The sequence below is a fragment of the Geotrypetes seraphini genome, chromosome 4, assembly GCF_902459505.1.
Source record: "Geotrypetes seraphini chromosome 4, aGeoSer1.1, whole genome shotgun sequence".
Classification (NCBI taxonomy): Eukaryota; Metazoa; Chordata; class Amphibia; order Gymnophiona; family Dermophiidae; genus Geotrypetes; species Geotrypetes seraphini.
Genome location: NC_047087.1, coordinates 142678710 through 142698205, shown reverse-complemented (window position 1 = coordinate 142698205; position 19496 = coordinate 142678710). Strand labels below are relative to the sequence as shown.

At 45.3% G+C, this 19496-nt stretch overlaps 2 protein-coding genes across 6 annotated transcripts in view; one reads left to right on the top strand and one right to left on the bottom strand.

Annotated features, from left to right (window-relative positions):
- Positions 1-1851: 1851 nt before the first annotated feature.
- E2F4 (E2F transcription factor 4) overlaps positions 1852-19496 on the top strand; it is a 167589-nt gene continuing 149944 nt past the window's right edge. For 2 of the 5 annotated variants that reach the window (XM_033941019.1, XM_033941017.1), the window contains exons 1-3: positions 1852-2144; positions 4538-4647; positions 4725-4886. In XM_033941019.1, coding sequence (XP_033796910.1) covers positions 2019-2144; positions 4538-4647; positions 4725-4886 — 398 coding nt within the window. In that variant the 5' untranslated portion in view covers positions 1852-2018. Of the gene's footprint in view, positions 2145-2801; positions 2892-4537; positions 4648-4724; positions 4887-19496 lie in introns of all 5 variants that reach the window. The other 3 variants (XM_033941018.1, XM_033941016.1, XM_033941015.1) reach the window with 3 other exon arrangements.
- LOC117358992 (60S ribosomal protein L36a-like) lies at positions 18764-19159 on the bottom strand. Its single transcript, XM_033941020.1, has one exon. It carries the CDS (start codon positions 19136-19138, stop codon positions 18818-18820), a length of 321 nt encoding a protein of 106 aa, XP_033796911.1. The 5' UTR covers positions 19139-19159; the 3' UTR covers positions 18764-18817.

Here is a 19496-nt window from a genome sequence, read left to right as displayed (position 1 = left end):
TCCAGCCTTTGTCCCACCCCCTTCCAAAAAGCCTGCAGGCCTATCTCCCCCAAAGCCAGCCTGCCTGCCTACCTCCCCCAGAGCCAGCCAGCCAGCCTGCCTCCCCCAAAGTCAACCAGTCTGCCTGCCTAACTCCCCCAGAGCCAGCCTGCCTGCCTACTTCCCCCAAAGCCAGCCTGACTGCCTACCTCCCCCAGAGCCAGCCTGCCTGCCTGCCTACCTCCCCCAGAGCCAGCCTACCTGTCTCCCCCAAAGTCAGCCAGTCTGCCTGCCTATCTCTCCCAGAGTCAGCAAGCCTGCCTGCCTACCTCCCTCCCCCAGAGCCAGCCAGCCTGCCTGCCTGCCTACCTCATTCCCCCCCCCCCCTACTGCGGAAAACAAAAGTCTCCTTCCAGGCCCAATTTAAACTTCCCCCCTGGTCCACCGCCGCTGCTCCTCTGCTTACCTCCCTGACTCTAATCGCGCCCAGAAGCCTTCTTTCCCAACGTCAATTGTGACGTTGGAGAGGACGTTCCGAGTCAGCCAGGCAGCGATTGGCTGGCCCGGAACGTCCTCTGCGACGTCAGAATTGACGTCGGGAAGAAGGCTTCTGGGCGTGATTAGTGGCAGGGAGGTAAGCAGAGGAGCAGCGGCGGTGGACCAGGGGGGAAGTTTAAATCGGGCCTGGAGGGAGGCGCTTTTTTTTTTTGGGTGCGGCATGGAGGGACAGGAAGCGATCGCCTGTCCCGTTGTCCCCGCGCACAGCTTCGGGACGCTGTCCCTGAAAATGGGACATTTTGGTGTCCCGAAGCTGTGTGTGGGGATAATGGGACAGGGGATCCGAAAACAGGACTGTCCTGTTCAAAACGGGACATATGGTCACTTTATAGTAGGGTGCCTTTTCAGGGAAATCACGTGTTGCATTCCTGTTTCTGCTGTAAGAAAGTGTTAATGTACCTGCCTCCTGAACATGTAACAATCAAAACTGCAATGCATAGATAAGGTGTGTATTTACTATAGGCTCATAAGGACACCCAGATGACCCATGGTATGCTTTGTATTAGGACCAATCATGAGTTGTAAAACTGTCAATAGTTAACCTCTAGAAACTCCCTTGTAGTGTCCAATATGTATATGAGAATGGTATAAAGGAACTTGCTTTTCCTCATTTGAGCACTTCTGAGGCAGAACCTTTATTGCACAGAAGTCCTGCATAAGCTGAATAAAGATACTTTTGTACTTTCTTCACGTCTCTGGTTTTGTGTCTGACCAAGTGACCTTGCATTGTGTTTTTGGATTTTCAAATTGCATTTGACAACTTACTTCATGAACAACTCCTGAGTAAATGAAAAAGGCATACGATAAGAGGCAGTGTCCTATTGTGGATTAAGAACTGAAAACAGACAGTAGGGTTAACTGGTCAGCATTTTTGATAGAGAAGGGTAGATAGTGGGATATTTATAAATGATCTAGAAGGGAATAACTAGTGAGGTAATTAAATTTGTTGATGACACAAAAAGCTATTCAAAGTTGTTAAATTGCAAGAGGATGGTAAAAAAAATGCAAGACTGGGAGTTTAAGTATTCAAATGGCATGTGCCATTCAATGTAACAGTGCAAAGTGATGCATGAGGGCTACAACGTTCCACATTTCGGAATCACCAAGCAGGAAAAGGATCTAGGTGTTATCGCTGATGATATGTTGAAACCCTGCTCAGTGAGCAATGGCAGCTATGAAAGCAAATAGAATTTGGAAAGTAAACTAGCCCTAGATGCCAAGCGCGTCTTTAACAGACCTGCGATTTCCTCCTGGAGTGCTAATTTGAAGACGGTCCCTCGCAGCTCTCTCCTTTTCCTCCCTTTGTCTGCCGTGCAATTGCGAGACGCTCCTTGCTGTTCAAACCCGTCCCGGCGTGCTATGCGGACCCCCCCTCCCCCTCCAACGGCTGCTAGGCAGAGAGCCCAGCGTTGCCGAACCGAGCCTGGCGTGCGCCCCCTGACCCCGGAAGCGATTCCTCTCTTGCTCGGTTCGTTCTTGCCATGGCCGACTCGGCAGCACAGCTGCCTGTGATCCCGAGCCGGCATGAGAAGAGCCTCGGCCTCCTCACCACCAAGTTCGTGTCCCTACTGCAGGAGGCCAAGGACGGCGTGCTGGACCTGAAAGTGGTAATAAGAGCCTTTAAATGCACTCCTTTCGGAGTCGATCGCCTAAATTCTTCTCCTCTGTTACTTTTCGTGCTTTACTCGTGGCTTGACTCTCTCAGCCATTAACTGTTACTGGGGTCTGCGTGCTGAACATGAAAATGCTGCTAAGAATGTTTAAAGGCACTCACTTGTATTCATTTTCCTATGTTGGCAGTCTCCATGCTTTTCTAGTGCTCGACTCTCTTTCAACCAATGGCTGTTGCTTGGGCTGCCTGCTGGTGGTACCGCTTACACACTGCCCGGTGACAGGAACATCGTGTACGAGCGGTACCCCCACTTCCTTGTGCCCAATGACAGCATGGCAGGGGTTTTAATAAAATGCTGTCATATAAGCAAGATCCTGTGTCACGATTAATGTTGCAACCGTACCTAACCTGCATAACATGGTGTTGGGTACTGCTGGGGTTGCCTGGTGAATATGAACAGGGTAGTGGAAATATCCCTGAAATACTGGCCTTTGCTACACATATATTGGCCTTTGCTACACATTGTAGCAGCATAGATGCTATTTTGCTTACTCAGTTATGCTTTACTGAGGAATGTTATCTTTATGTTCTAGTAATCCATCAGATTACATATACAGTTGAATTTAATTTTAAATGTGGCTTTATGTTTCAGAATAAAATGATGAAAATGTGCATCTTTCCAGGCCCTCTACCATTTGATGTTGTTACTAGTGTTGAATACAGATGCTAGCTGGATATTATGGTAAAAGTAAATTAATGGGCAAAATGATTGTTTATTGGGCTTTTAATTGCCTTTTTTAATTTAGAGACTTACCCAAAGTGGTTTACAATACACTGAATAATAGTATAAGTATTTTCCTTATCTATCCCCCAGCAAGTTCACAATCTAACTGGTTTTTACAGATTCTCTGTTGTTTCATCATTGTTTTAGACTATCTCCTTGTTCCTTGTTGGGATGTATGAATGTTATTATTTTTCACCATTGATGCACACCTTGTTGATTATAGTGATGCTCTAATAACTACAGTAGTTCTGGCCAGCAAGCATACATTAAGGGCTCTTTTTACTAAGGTGCGCTAGCATTTTTAGCGCACGCACAAGATTAGCGCTATAGCGTGTTCTAACTGAAAAATTACCACCTGCTTAAAAGGAGGTGGTAGTGGCTAGCGTGTGCTAAAACCGCTAGCTCACCTTTGTAAAAGGAGCCCTAAGTGCAGTGACCCTCGTGGTGCAAATGGTTTCTTGTTATATTCCTTATATTTACAGTACCAATAAGCAGTCAGTACTTTCTCTTTAACTTGGCAAGGAAAGCTTGCCAAAACTTGTTTAGCATAATGTACAGTCCATTGTAAAGATATAACAGCATGTATCACTCTCCTGAGATAGTGTGTTCATTGTCTAAGGATGGTGCACAGAACCTTCCAAAGCTAATAACTGCAGATATTTATGCTAATTATTCATACTATTGTCATGCTTCATGACAGCATTAGTGGGTAGATGTAGAGATTAAAATACTTATGCTGTGATCTAATAAAATAGCCATTCTTAATTAATTAATTATTTTTTGTCACTTTCTAAGCCAGTTTTCAAACCACTCTCTCTGTAGAGCCCTCAAGTTTGTTTGTTACATGCTGAACCATATTGATTCCAAATACAACACATCTAATGCTGTCTCCTGATCCAACTCTCTTGTCACCCAGTCAAAATATTTGATCTGATTTGTCTAGCAGGACCTACCTCTGATTAAACCACATTGTGTTAGATCATGTTGTCTGTTGATTTCCAGATACTGCACCTGTAGCAGCAGTTCTACAGAGATCAGATGAACTGGCCTGTATTTCCTCTCCTCTTCCTCTTGTAAAGAATAACTACATCTGTCTGCCTTCAGTCCTTTGGAGCCACTCTTGACCTTTTAAGAAAGCACTGAAAATGGCAGACAGTGGAACTGCCAGAACTTCCTTGTGTTCTAACAGTACCCTTGCATGAGCCTAATCTGGCTCCATTTCTTTTTATGTTTTGTTATGAACATAGCTTTATACAGATTTTCACTTTTGTTATACATGCTGCAGCAAAAGGGAAAGGAAGATGCTAGTATGGGGGGGTGGGGTGGCAGCACAGGATATGAGGGGGAGATGCTGACTATGATGAGGATGTGGGAAGGGAAGAAGGACACATGGGTGATACTGGTTTTGAAAGGGAGAGTTTGAAGGTGATGTGCTGGATAGGCAAGATACATTGACAAAAAAGAGGTTTTGAGTTAAAAAGATGAAGTCTTATATTTAGGACACAAATATTTTAAACCAGTTTCCCACTTAGCATTGAAACAAGTTTTTGGGCACTGCATATATTTCTGCAGGTGACTTGATCATCTCCTTCTGCTCTTGATAGGCAGCTGATACACTTGCTGTGAGGCAGAAGCGAAGAATCTATGATATCACAAACGTACTGGAAGGGATTGGACTCATTGAGAAGAAATCCAAGAATAGCATTCAATGGAAGTAAGTGTCTCTATCCATTCTGTTCTGAGCTCTGCCTGCTTCCTAGCTTGCATAATCTACTTGTATGTCTTTCTCAGGGGTGTGGGGCCTGGCTGTAATACACGAGAAATTGCAGATAAACTCATTGATCTGAAGGCAGAGATTTCTGACTTGGAGCGACGAGAGCAGGAACTTGATCAGCAGAGAGTCCGTGTCCAGCAGAGCATCAAAAATGTCACGGATGATGTGCAGAACAGTAGATATCCTTTGTGTCTCCGTTCTGACAACACTGTCTCTCTTCTCTGCATTAACTTTATATATCGTGTTGCTTCTGATGATACCACTGCCTGGTCTGCTAATAGAAGAATTTCCTGGGTATGAGTGGCAACATTTCTTTAGGAGTAATGTGCTATTAGAAACAACAGCTGGCAGCAACACTATATGGATAGTGGTAGTGGGATTCGGTATTGTCTGTCAGAGATGTGCATAGGACAGATATTTTTGGTTCATTTGCTTTTTATCCCTGATTTGTAGGTGTTTTGATTTTTCGTACATTCATGTAATAACATTTTAAAAATATTTTAATGTGTGCAAATTGATTGAATTAGTGTGAATTCATAGGTTTAATACCCATTAAGGGCCCCTTTTACAATGTCACAGTAGTAACTTTGCCATGGTAAATACACCAAAGCCCATTCAGTTCCTATGGGCTTCGGTGCATTTACCACAGCAATATCATTACTGTGACTTTGTAAAAGAGGCCCTAAGTACATTTTTCCTGTAAAATTAAGGCTCATTAATGAACCAAATGCATTCTAATGAATGCACATCTCTGTTGAAATAATGCCTGTATCATTGCCATAGCAAAGTAGATATGCTACAGTACAGCCTGAACAGTATGTTAGAGGGAGATGTTATTGTAGTGACCTGTGGATGTAATGCTTCTGAGATTAATACTTTATTAACCATGAGAGTGATCTCAGACCAAGTAATGTCTCCAAAATGGATTAGTTTTGAACATCAATTCTAAGCCAAGGTTTATTGGTTATAATCCCAGTCTCTCAGATATACTGCTAGGGCTGGTCTCAAGAATTGCATTATGCCAAAGAGAGCTGTGTCCTAGAGTTTATAAGATGTAATTTGAATAGGAACAAGATGGATTTGATTTAAATCACTAGTCAGAAAGACTTAATTTAAATCACAATTTTCTATAGAAAGATTCATCCTTGCTGGTATAATCTTAATATTTACAACCAGATGAAGGTTTCATTTTGTGAAAAATAACTTTTCAGATTACTTTTAAAGTTCTATAAAAAATTACTGATTTGGTTATACTATTAGAAATACATAGACAAATAGTTATAAAATTATTGTGAGGTGAATTCTCTCCAGTTTAATTCTGTTGTACTTTGTTGAAAGAAGAAAAATAATAATTACCTTAATAGTTTAAATAGTTTTATTTAACCAAAACAATAATATTTTCTAGTACAACAGACACTTTATCCCTAAACCTGTGGGTAATCAACCTCTCCTTGTGAGAGTTCTTTTAGGGATCTTTGTTTGTATACTTTTTTGCTGCACCTTCTCTGCCCTTACCTCTGGGCTGTCCTTCAACTTGACCAATCAAGGAAGATGGTTTGTAGGATTCCTTTGAAACAAATCACAGATACAAAAAAAATCCCACACTAGAGTGTTTTTAAGAGAACAAGGAGGTTAAAGGGTCTCAGAAACCAACTTGGATAAGGGCATTCTGTCCAGTACCAAGCTTTTTAACGGTTCATAATTTACATCATAGACCCATATCACCTCCTCTTTTTTAATGTTCCATTTAGAAATTACTGTATTATAATATTTTTTATTTTTCAACTTTATATCAATCAGCAGTAAAAGTTACTTATCTTAATGCTCTGGTTATGGGAGAGCACTGACTCTGAGGTTGGGAGTCTGCTTCCAAGGAGCAGACTGCTTTGCAGTGCATCCACTTGGACAGCCTGCATGTCTCATATCCCTCGTAATTAAGTCTTTGTATCGACATTATCCCCCCTATTTTTATTTCATTTTCTTTATATACAATTTTTAAAAAAATAATTTTTAACTCTTATTATTGTAAACCAACCAGATACTTGTGATGGTCGGTATATGAAAATATTAATAAACTTGAAACTTAACAGCTTGAGGGCTTGGGGATTATTCCCTTGGGAGCACAGCTTGCTCCAGGTTTGTCCGCAGTTGGCTTGAGTGCAGGCTGCTTGGCTCTGTAGTAGATTTTATGCAGGATTGGAGTCGATTGCTTTCCTCAAACCTCCCCCCCCCTGTTTTTCATTTGTGGGGTTCAAGCTCTCCGACCAGTATATCAGGCTCGAGTGGCAGTCAGAAGATACAAGCTGTCTGGATTCCAGGCTTGTTGAGGCAGTGGTTCTCCTTGTAAGCTGTTTGTAGCTTCCACACTTGCAACTCCCAGCACACAGCAAGGCACAGTGAGTAAGAGGTTGACAGCTGGGAAAACCAAATTGGGGGGGGGGGGGAGGAGTGTCTTTAAAATTTGATTTTCTTCATTTTTAATTTTTCAGTGTAGCTCCCCCAGGCCATTTTTGGAGCTAAAATCACAGCTGCTACAGCCATCTTGGATTTCTCGATTTGAAAACAAATGCCTCTTATCTGCCTCCAAAACACCTCATTTTTGCTTAAAAATAGGTGGGATTTACTCCTTAGGCCAGGATAACGTGGATTCATGCCAAATTTAAGGTAGATGGCTGACTGAGGAGCATCTGTGGTCCTTGTGGCGCGTGAAGGGGGAGGCAGGAGCTGCTGGCTTAGCCTTCTCTGGTCCCTTGGGGGGGTATCAGTGCACAATTGGTCCAAGGCCAGGGAAAAAGTCTAAATTTTAACTAGAGAACAGCATATGAGTGTCCCTGGCAAAACACAGCTGTGATGCAGCTGGAAAACCTCAGAAAAGGACATGACAGGGGCCATGTGGAAGTCCTGGTCAGCAGTTTCCCCTTGGATTCATTAATGTGGGGTTTACAGCTTACTTGATTAACCAGGGCTGCATGGATCCCTCAGTGATCCCTGCCCTGCTGGCTCTGGGTGTTTCCTCTCCCCAAGAGCACATTTCTTCAGCAGCAGTGCCATGTAAAAGGCAGGGAAGTTCAGTTGGAAGAGATGACGGGAGTGAACATAACTCTATTTATCCCAGGACAAGCAGGCAGGTATTCTCACATATGGACGTCATCGGAGCCCGGATGCGGACACCTCACAAGCAGACTTACTTGAAGAAACGTGAAGTTTCGAATCGCCCGCACCGCAAATGCGCGAGTGCCTTCCCGCCCAGCGCAGGGCGCGTCTCCTCAATTCTCAGTTTTCCACGGAGCTGAGAAGTCCGTCTTTGACTCTCTGCGTTTAACTTCGTTCCTTTGTGCCTTCTCTCAACTGCGGTTTGTGTTTTTTTACTCACGAATCGCTGTTTTTAGTTTATTTCTTTTATTTTAGTTTTTAAAAAAAAATTTTCTTCTTCCGTTCGTTTTTTGGGACAAGCCGCTCGGCCGCAGCCCGAGGGCTTCGATTTTGTGGCGGCTATTTTTCCTTCTATGTCCTGGCCTGCCACGGGCTTCAAAAGGTTTAGCAAGTGTCAGCGTGCGATCTCTCTTACGGACCCTCACGGACGCTGCCTCAAGTGCCTTGGGCCAAAACATCATCCTAGGTCGTGCCTGCCTTGCCAAACACTTGAGCCTCGTGCTTTTAAGCGTCGTTGCATTTTGGTGGACAAGCTCTTCGAGATGGAGTCTTCTACTGATCCCTCGACTTCGAAGGCGTCTTCGGCCTCGACTCCCACCGAGGCTCCTTCTGCGCCTCCTGCTTCCACCTCGAGCCTCATCAGACCTTCTTCGTTTGCAGCGGCTCTTGCTTCGATGTCATCTGCTTTATCTTCCCCTATTTCCGCAGGTCAGATAGCTCAGCAGTCGGTTCCGCCGGTGGTGATTAAAGTGTCTAAGACTCCCAGGTCGAAGCACACTCACACTACCTCGAAGGAACCTCCAGCCAAAGCAGGTGGTCCGGTTTCAGACACGGATCCATGCTTGCCGTTTTTTTTCCAGACCATGTTAGAGAAGCAGTTTATTCAGTTCCTTACTAACATGGGACCCAAACTGCTTCCTCTTATCCAGCCTGGGCATTCAGCAGACTCCTGCGAGATCGAGCCGCTTCCTTTGTCCCAGTCTGAACTTACACACTCTTTGCAGGGAGCAGAGTCTCTGCAAGTGTCTGGTCTGGCATCCAAGCACGTAAAGCAAGGAGCAGATTATTTGCGAGTGCCTCTATGAGAATCCTCACACTCTATACAAGGAGCAGTCTTTGAGAGTGCATCGAGATTCCTCCACCAAGCCTCTGGAGCTTCAATCTACAGCCTCTAGTCCTATTCATACATCGGCATCGGCTGCCCACGTCTCTGAGACGAAGTCTCCTCGATCCTCGAGATCTGGTTCCAGACACAGTTCTCACCGACATTCGAGGCCTTCATCAAGGCATTCTTCCAGGCATAGTTCTTCTCACAATAGACCATCTTCCTCGAAGCCTCGATCTACTCCAACCTCAACCAGACCACCGACTCCTCGCTCGAAGTCTCCGATGCCGGACCTCGAGGATGTCCTGGTCTCGATTGCCTCGTCCAAGTCACCAGGTTCCTTTGATGCCTTTTTCCCTGCTGAAGCTTCATCTTCGACACAGGCTGCCTCAGCATCCTCGAGTCCTTCTCGAGGCAAAGCATTGGCAGATCAGCTATCTTTCTCGTCTTTCCTGCGACAGATGGCTATAGACTTGGATATTCAATTGGATACTGGCTCCAAATATTCTAAGGAGTATCTCGAAGTCATGCATCTTCCTCAACCTCCGGCAGAGTCTCTTAAGCTTCCACTTCATAAGCTTTTAAATCAGACTTTTGGTCGTTGCATGGAAATACCTTTTGCCATACCGGCTGTTCCAGGAAAATTGGACTCTAGGTATAAGACTGTGCATCGTAAAGGGTTTGACAACTCTCGGTTATCTCATCAATTCCTGCTCGTCGAGTCCTCCTTGAAAAGGTCCCATCCTTCCAAGGTTTACTCCACCGTCCCTCCTGGAAGGGAAGGGAAAACTATGGACATATTCGGACGTCGTATCTACCAGAATGCTATGATGTCCTCTAAAGTCCTCAATTATAATTTTCAATTCATCACTTACTTTGAAATCCTTATTTTTCTTCTAACAAAGTTTTTGAATTATTTGGATACCCAAATGCATTTTGAGTTTCAGGAAGTCATTGCTTCTTTATCTCAATTATGTCTGCATCTCCTCCAATCATCTTATAATGCCTTCAAGTTATCTGCCTGAGCGGCTGCTTGCTCTGTAGCTATGCGTTGTCTTGCCTGGCTTTGTACCATTGACAGGGACTCTAACCTTCAAGACCGCTTGGCTAACATTCCTTGTGAGGGCAATGACCTCTTTGATGAATTCATCGAGGCAGCCACCAAGAAATTATCTGACCATGAAAAATCATTTGCTTCTATAGTCAGACCTAAGCCAAAGCCAGCTCCTGCCAAGCCTGCACGCCCTGCTCTTATCTATCAAAGGCGTTTTGCTCCAAAGCCAGCTCCTTATACTCGCCCTCCTCTGAGAAAACAGCAACCTCAGAAGCAACAGAAACCCCAACCTTCTGCTGCACCTAAGGCTTCTTAGCCTTTTTGATTGTTTACAACAGAGCATAACCTCCACCGTTCTGTCTCTGTCTCCTTTTCCCCCTATAGGAGGTCATCTCCATCATTTTTTAAAACCGATGGACGATAATTACATCCGACCTCTGGGTGCTTACCATCAGCAGGGAAGGATACTCTCTTCATTTCACTCAGGTTCCACCAGAGCTTCCTCCAAGAGAATATCCTTCCAATCCATCCCAGACCGCCCTTCTTCTTCAGGAAGCTCAAGCTCTGCTTTCTCTCCATGCCATCGAACCAGTTCCCTTGGAATAGCAGAACAGGGGATTTTACTCCCGTTACTTCCTTGTTCCTAAGAAGATGGGCGATCTGCGACCCATTCTGGATCTCAAGGCTCTCATCAAATTTTTAGTCAAAGAAAAGTTTCAAATGTTGTCCCTGGCATCTCTTTATCCCCTCCTTGAGCAGAACGACTGGTGATGCTCTCTGGATCTCAAGGAGGCCTACACTCATATCCCCATTCATCTGGCCTCCCGTCAATACCTCAGATTTCGGTTGGGGAATCTGCATTATCAATGCAGAATACTACCCTTTGGCCTGGCCTCGTCTCCCAGAGTGTTCACCAGCCTGGTAGTGGTAGCGGCAGCTCTCCGAAACCTTGGTCTTCAGGTATTTCCCTACCTTGACGACTGGCTCATCAAGGATTCCACATCTCAATGGGTTATTGTAGCGATCCAATGGGCTACCTGGTTCCTACAAAGTTTAGGATTCGAAATCAACTTTCCCAGATCTCGACTTCAGCCCTCACAGAATCTACAATTCATTGGAACTGTTCTGGACCCTGTCCAACTCAGAGCATTCCTTCCACAACAACGTCTGGAAGCTCTTCTTCAACTCTGTCATACAGTGTCTTCCCGCTCTTCCATCTCAGCGAGACACATGATGGTACTTCTGGGTCACTTGGCCTCCACAGTACACGTGACTCCTTTTGCCAGACTTCACCTCAGAATGCCTCAGTGGACCCTGGCATCTCAATGGACACATTTCAGTCATTCCTTCCTTGAAGAAGTCTCTCCATTGGTGGATGCTCTCTTCCAATCTTTCCAGAGGCTTGCTTTTTCAAATGCCCCCTCATCAGAAGGTCCTCATGACAGACTCATTGACCTACGCTTGGGGCACTCATCTTGATGGTCTCCGTACTCAAGGTCACTGGACCAGTACGGATCGTCAATGTTACATAAATCTGTTGGAACTCGGCGATTTTCAAGGCTCTCAGCGCTTTTCAACATCTTCTTCACGACCAGGTAGTCCTCATCCGGACGGACAACCAAGTCGCCATGTATTATGTCAATAAACAAGGAGGGATGGGATCTGCCTCCCTTTGTCAAGAAGCTCTGAAGTTTTGGGACTGGGCAATTTGCCACAACACCTTCCTCAAAGCTGTCTACATTCAAGGCGCAAAGAATTGCTTGTCAGACAACTTGAGTCGTCTTCTGCAACCTCACGAATGGACTCTCCAGTCCTCGCCTCTTCATCACATTTTTTCACAGTGGGGAACCCATCAGAAAGACCTCTTTGCGGCTCCCCACAACTTCAAACTGCCTCAGTTCTGCTCCAGGATATACTCTCCTCACTGCCTCGAGGCAGATGCTTTTCTTCTGGAATGGACGAATCTCTTCATCTACGCATTCCCTCCATTTCCTCTCATTCTCAAGACTCTGGTCAAGTTGAAGAACGATCATGCCATCATGATTCTAATTACTCCTCAGTGGCCAAGACAACCTTGGTACTCCCTTCTACTTCAACTCAGCACCAGGGAGCCATACCTTCTACCAGTTTTTCTTTCTCTGCTTACACAGTCAAGGATCTCTGCTTCATCCCAACCTGCAGTCTCTACACCTGACAGCTTGGTACCTTTCAACGTAACTCCTCTTCAGTTTTCTCAATCTGTAAGAGATGTCTTAGAAGCTTCTAGGAAGCCTACCATTAGACAATGCTATCACCAAAAGTGGACTAGATTTTCTACGTGGTGTTTTTCTCATCATAACGAGCCTCAGCATTCCTCCTTATCTTCTGTTTTGGACTACCTGTTGCACTTATCCAATTCTAGCCTCAAGTCTACATCTATCCGAGTACTTTTCAGTGCAATTGCGGCTTTCCATCAGCCTATTGAAGGGAAACCCCTCTGCTCAACCAGTGGTTTCCAAATTCATGAAAGGACTCCTCAATGTTAACCCTCCTCTCAAACCGCCTCCAATGGTTTGGGACCTCAATGTTGTCCTTACTCAACTCATGAAGCCTCCATTTGAACCAATTGATAAGGCTCATCTGAAGTATCTCACTTGGAAAGTGGTGTTTCTCATAGCCCTCACTTCTGCTCGAAGAGTCAGTGAACTGCAAGCTTTAGTTACTGACCCACCATTCACTGTGGTTCTTCGTACTCATCCTAAATTCCTACCTAAAGTGGTCTTGGAATTTCATCTCAACCAATCCATTGTACTTCCAGTGTTTTTTCCAAAGCATCATTCTCATCCTGGAAAATCAGCTCTTCATACTCTGGACTGTAAACGTGCTTTGGCCTTCTACTTGGAATGCACCAAACCACACAGAACTGCTCCTCAACTTTTTGTTTCCTTCGATCCTAATAAGTTGGGTCATCCTATTTCTAAACGTACCATCTCCAACTGGATGGCGGCTTGTATCACTTTCTGCTATGCCCAGGCTGGATTATCCCTTCACAGTAAAGTCACAGCCCATAAAGTCAGAGCAATGGCAGCTTCAGTAGCTTTCCTCAGATCTACACCTATTGAGGAAATTTGTAGAGCTGCTACTTGGTTCTCGGTTCATACTTTCACTTTTCTCTATTGTCTGGATACTTTCTCCAGATGGGATGGACAGTTTGGCCAAAGAGTATTACAAAATTTATTCTCCTAAATTGCCAACACTCCCACCATCCCATTCTGGTTAGCTTGGAGGTCACCCATATGTGAGAATACCTGCCTGCTTGTCCTGGGATAAAGCACAGTTGCTTATCGTAACAGGTGTTATCCTGGGACAGCAGGCAGCTATTCTCACAACCCACCCACCTCCCCTGGTTGGCTTCTCTGCATAGCTATCTAAACTGAGGAGACACGCCCTGCGCTGGGCAGGAAGGCACTCGCGCATGCGCGGTGCGGGTGACTCTAAACTTCGAATTTCTTCAAGCAAGTCTGCCTGCTGTCCCTGGATAACACCTGTTACGGTAAGTAACTGTGCTTTCTATGCCTTTACTCACTCATTCAGGATACTTTATAGCAGAAGATGTGGCTTCATCTCTGAGGGAGCTGGATCTGGTGGAGGCCCCTGATTTTGGCAAGGACCCAATTGTGTGCAAGCTGTTTAAACCTTCAGCACTTGTGGGGATAATCATGGAATCCCTTCAAGAACTAAAGCTAGAGGCTTCTCAGTCCTCTGCCAAGCAGTGCTCACTTTTGATCAGTACCAAGGCATAGACCTCTTGTTTTCCATTACATTAAGACTTTATAAAGAATGTTTACAGTGTATTGGGAGGTACTGCAGAGGCCCCTTCGGTTGGCCAAAGCTATGTCCAAAGCTCTTTCCGATGGATGCTGCAATTAACCAGTTTTTTGTTCCCCCAAAGGAGCTGCCTGCACTACACTAGCGACCTCGGGCGGCGTGGGAGCCCTGCTCCGCCCCCCGAAACCCCAGCGATTCTGCTACCTGCCTTCAGAGCAGCTCCTCTGCCACCGGGAGCTGCCTGCACTACACTAGTGACCTCGGGCCGTGTGGGAGCCCTGCTCCGCCCCCCGAAACCCCAGCGATTCTGCTACCTGCCTTCAGAGCAGCTCCTCTGCCACCGGGAGCTGCCTGTACTACACTAGCGACCTCGGGCCATGTGGGAGCCCTGCTCCGCCCCCCGAAACCCCAGCGATTCTGCTACCTGCCTTCAGAGCAGCTCCTCTGCCACCGGGAACTGCCTGCACTACACTAGCGACCTCGGGCCGCGTGGGAGCCCTGCTCTGCCCCCCGAAACCCCAGCGATTCTGCTACCTGCCTTCAGAGCAGCTCCTCTGCCACCGGGAGCTGCCTGCACTACACTAGCGACCTCGGACCGCGTGGGAGCCCTGCTCCGCCTCCCGAAACCCCAGCGACTCTGCTGCCTTCCTTTAAAGCAGCGCCCTGCCCCCGGGAGAGGAGCGTGGGAGCACGGACCTCAGACGCAGTCCTCCAGATCAATAAGTATTACAAAACCCTTAACTGTTTCTGTACAGCTGTGCATGACACTGTAAAAGCCTCAGATGTAAACCTGCAACACACTGCTGCACCTTACTAGTATCAGTTTTGTTGTATGATTCTGCTCTTTCGGGAGACATAGTTTTAAGTTTGACCCAGTAGTCTTCATTGGGGCACCTTACTAGCAACCAAGGCAGTCCATAATTTGTAATACATTGTAACAGCTGATAGCCTTGTAAACCATTGTAACCTTGCAAATCTCTACCATAGCCTGTAACCTCTCAACTGCACAGCCCTACAACAAAGTAACAACCCATAACCTGCTACTCTGTAACCCACCAATTGCCCTGCAACCCTATCGTAATTCGTGGCCTGCACTACACCACAGCAGCCCATAACCTCTCACAACATTGTCTTCAGCAGATAAACGCGCCGCCATGGCCCGACCAAACTTTCACCAATGTGCCACACTGCTCCTACTTTATCTACTCACCATCAAGATTTGCACAGCCGATCCTACATACTCTGCCCCCATCCCAGTTCTTTACTCCTCATACCGCATGGTAAAATCCAAATTCCACACCATCACAGCCCACTCTCCTTACAACTATCCAGAAATAAGCTCACCCATTGAAACAGGCTCCCCCCCCACCTCAATCCCCCCCCTCTCCCACAGATCAACCAAGCCCCGCAAAAAAATACAAAGATCACTGAAAAAACTAGCTTACTCCCACTACTTCCCAACAGACCCCACTAACATCCAGATCCTCCAAGAATTCTACCTAAACATAAGATCGATGAGAAACAAATCCATTTTGATCAAAGACTGGTTAACTGAAACTAACCCTGGCCTGGTCCTACTCACGGAAACCTGGCTGCTATCAGATAAAGATATTATTATCAAAGATTGTCTTCCCCAAGGCTACAAGATTCTATCCCTAGCCAGAACTTGGGGAAGAGGAGGAGGACTAGCAATAATCTACAGAGACCATCTAAACTGCACCACTCTCAACTCCAAATCTTCCCCCAACTTAGAAACACTAGCCATCTCACTAACCGCAAAGTCATTGGCCTCCTCCCTAACAATCACACTGTTCTATATCCCACCCAATAAATGGACTCTAGCCAAGGAAGACTTCGCCGAATGCCTACTAACTAACTCTTTATCAAGTCCTTACAACCTATTATGCGGAGACATCAACATTCACCTTAAGCAAACAGACAAGCCAGACATTTCAGACTTTTGGTCACTAATCTCCCAACTAGGCTACCTCAAACCCCCGCCCATCAAAACCCATGAAAGAGGCCACCAACTAGACCTGGTGACATTCTCCACCAATGAACAAATAAACCCCAAATTCCTCTGGAACCAAGACAACTGGACTGACTCCCTATGGTCCTACCACAAATTATGCAGTTTCACCATTCGCGGCCAACAAAAAACCACTAAAAACAGCAAAAAAAGAAACACCAAAACCCACACCTCCAGAGGTAAGATTGACCCGGTCAAATTCTGGTCCCACTATGAAACCACTGTTAAACAAAATGATGAACCGGATCAACTTATGACCTCCTGGATCAAAGACAGCACAAACATTTTAAATGAAATAGCCCCCATAAAAACACGTAGAACCAGATCTCCAAATCAGGAGGGATGGTTTGATTCAGAGCTACTACTGTTAAAGAGGGACCTTAGAAAATTAGAAAGAATTTGGATTAAATCTGGAACTCAGGAACACAGAGAAACATGGAGACTCAAACTAAAAAACTACAAAAACCTCACCACAGAAAAACGAAAAAATTTCTATGCCCACAAAATCGGAAATGTCACAATCAACAGTAGCAACCTCTTTAAACTGGTCAACGACCTCTACAACCTAGAGACACTCACTGATAACCGTGATGACGAATCTTCATTAACCGCTAACACCCTAGCTGACTTCTTTAACTCTAAGATACAGAAACTAAGATCCTCGTTAACTTCCCCCCTCAACCCCCACGGGGACTTTCCAATCCTCCCAGACACAGACAGGACTACACGAGACCAAGGGTCCAGAACGGACCTAAGTTGGAATCAATTCACAACCATCGACTGGCACACCTTCAACAAATACTTTAACAAATACTCCAACTCCTTCTGCAGACTGGACACCTGCCCACCTCACATCATGAAAACTGCTCCGAATCACTTCAAGGCCAATATGCTGACTTGGACAAACCACCTTCTATCCACAGGGAGCTTTCCAGCAGAACAGGGCCACATTTCGATAACCCCTATCATAAAAAACACGAAAGAACCACCCAATTCACCGTCTAATTACAGACCAATTGCAAGTATCCCACTATTCACCAAAATCACTGAAGGGGTGGTGAATACCGAGCTAACCACATATCTGGAAAAATTCAACATCCTAAATGACAATCAATCAGGTTTCCGCTCCGACCACAGTACTGAAACCATCATAGCCTCTTTACTAGACAACTTACACACACTCTTTAGCCAGGGCTCCAGCGCATTGATCGTGCAACTAGACCTGAGCAGTGCTTTTGACTTAGTCGACCACAACATTCTCTTAGATTGCCTTGCATTCATCGGCATCTCCGGCCAGGTCCTCAACTGGTTCCAGGGATTCCTAAGAAACAGATCATACCGAGTATTTAAGAATGACTCCTTTTCATACAGCTGGGTTAACTCCTGTGGTGTTCCGCAGGGCTCCCCCCTGTCCCCCACCCTGTTCAATGTCTACCTTACCTCAAGCTCAAATTCTTCATCTACGCCGATGACATCACAATAGTCATCCCGCTACCCAGTTTCACACCAGAATTCCACACCTCCCTTTCAAATACACTCAATCAGATAGAACTTTGGATGCAATCCTACAGACTAAAACTAAACCCCGACAAAACAAAATTCTTCCTGGCTAGCCCCAAAGACAAAATCACAGACACCACAATTCAAGTAAAAGGATCGACCTTTCCCCTCGAACAAACCCTAAAAATACTAGGAGTCACACTGGACAAACATCTAACCCTGGAGAAGCACACTGACATCACAGTTAGGAAAAGCATCTCGGTACTCTGGAAACTACGCACCATAAAAAAATATTTCGATGACACGTCATTCTGCCTGCTAGTGCAATCCTCCATTCTCAGCATACTGGACTACTGTAATATCATTTACTTGAGCTCCATGAAGAAAACTATCAGAAGATTCGGAATGATCCAGAACACCGCTGTCCGCCTTATATTTGGCCTGAAAAAATGGGAACATATCACCCCTTTTTACCACAAACTTCATTAGCTACCATTGGAATCCAGAGTACTATTTAAATTCGCCTGTTTCTGCTACAAAACAGTATTCAGCCTAGCCCCAAACTACATCTACCCACACTTCATCCTGAATCACAGAAATAAGAGCTCCCACAGAATCCAGCTATTTGCTTTCCCCTCCCTAAAACTCTGCCACTCCAATAAATTCTTCGACAAAACCTTCGTCTTCCAGGCCGCCAAACTAAACCCATGGATAGCCCAATGAATCCTCGAGGCATCAGCATATCTCAGCTTCAGAAAATTACTCAAAACACACCTCTTCCAACGTCACGACACTTAACTGCCCCCTCCTTAAAGAACCCCACCCCCCTTTATCTTACTCACCCCCCACCCCCACCCCCCATCCACCCTATCCCGCTACCCTACCTACCCAATTAATACTTAACCGCATGTAACTATGTTTACTTAATGGGAACCACATGTATCTATGCATGTAACTATGTTTAATCAATGTAAATCTGTCCAATTAATACTTAACTGCATGTAACTGTGTTTAATCATTGTGAACCGCCTAGAACTCACTGGGTATGGTGGTATATAAGAATAAAGTTATTATTATTATTATTTCACTGGTGACACAGGTTACCAAATGTACCTCTTTTCCCAGTGAAGGTGGTGTGGTATCAAAGAATGCCCAGGTCTGCAGTTTGGATTTGTGCATAAAATGCTCTTGCGACCATGGCCTCGGGATTGAAAGCAGCTGCGGTTGCATCTTTTCGTCACCCGATCTTGCTGCTATAAGATCGCCTCGATCCAGACATTATAATGGACAAAGGTCTATAGTTTGTAATGGCTGGAGTGGATTAATGTGGCTGATGCTTTGTTTGATCTTTTCAAAGTTATGAGCACACTGTCAACTTATTCCCTTTCTTTTTTTTTTTTTTTTAGAAGAAAGTTTCAAATATCTTTATTCCAATATGCAACAAAGCAATGGAAGGAGGAGCTTAGAACTGAATGACCTGGCCCTTTCTTTTCTTGTCACCTCCAAGCTCAAAATGCTTGCATCTCTTAATAGCCAGCATCCTTTTAGACCTGCAGTTTGGCTCCACGCACTTGAGCCTCAAGACAATCTTTTTGGTGGTCTTAGCCTTCTTACGGAAAATAGGCTTCGTTTGACCACCATAGCCACTCTGCTTACGATCATATCTTCTCTTTCCCATGGCATAAAGAGAGTCCTTGCCCTTCTTGTACTGGGTCACTTTGTGAGGCTGATGCTTACAACATTTTTTGCAATAAGTCCTACGAGTTTTTGGGACGTTCACCATCTTGCCACCTGCAACAGACCAGATAGCTATTCCCTTTCTACCTGCGGGATGCTGTAGCTCAGACAGTGGACCGGTGAGTGGGGGAGGGTGATTCTTCCTCAAACGTGACTCGAAACTGCCATTCAGGGACAGTTACTTCTTGGGAAGGGCCTGGATGATCTTATGGCTAGCTACAGGTCTATAAGCTGCAATCCTTACCGGACAGCAGGCCTTGAGCTATTGCAGGGGTAGGCAGTTCCGGTCCTTGAGAGCCGGAGCCAAGTCAGGTTTTCAGGATATCCACAATGAATATGCATGAGATGGGTTTGCATGTACTGCCTCCTTGAGATGCAAATCTATCTCATGCATATTTATTGTG

Coding starts and splice junctions, on each gene's coding strand:
- LOC117358992 (XM_033941020.1), bottom strand. CDS start 19,138: ATGGTGAACGTCCCAAAAACTCGTAGGACTTATTGCAAAAAATGTTGT.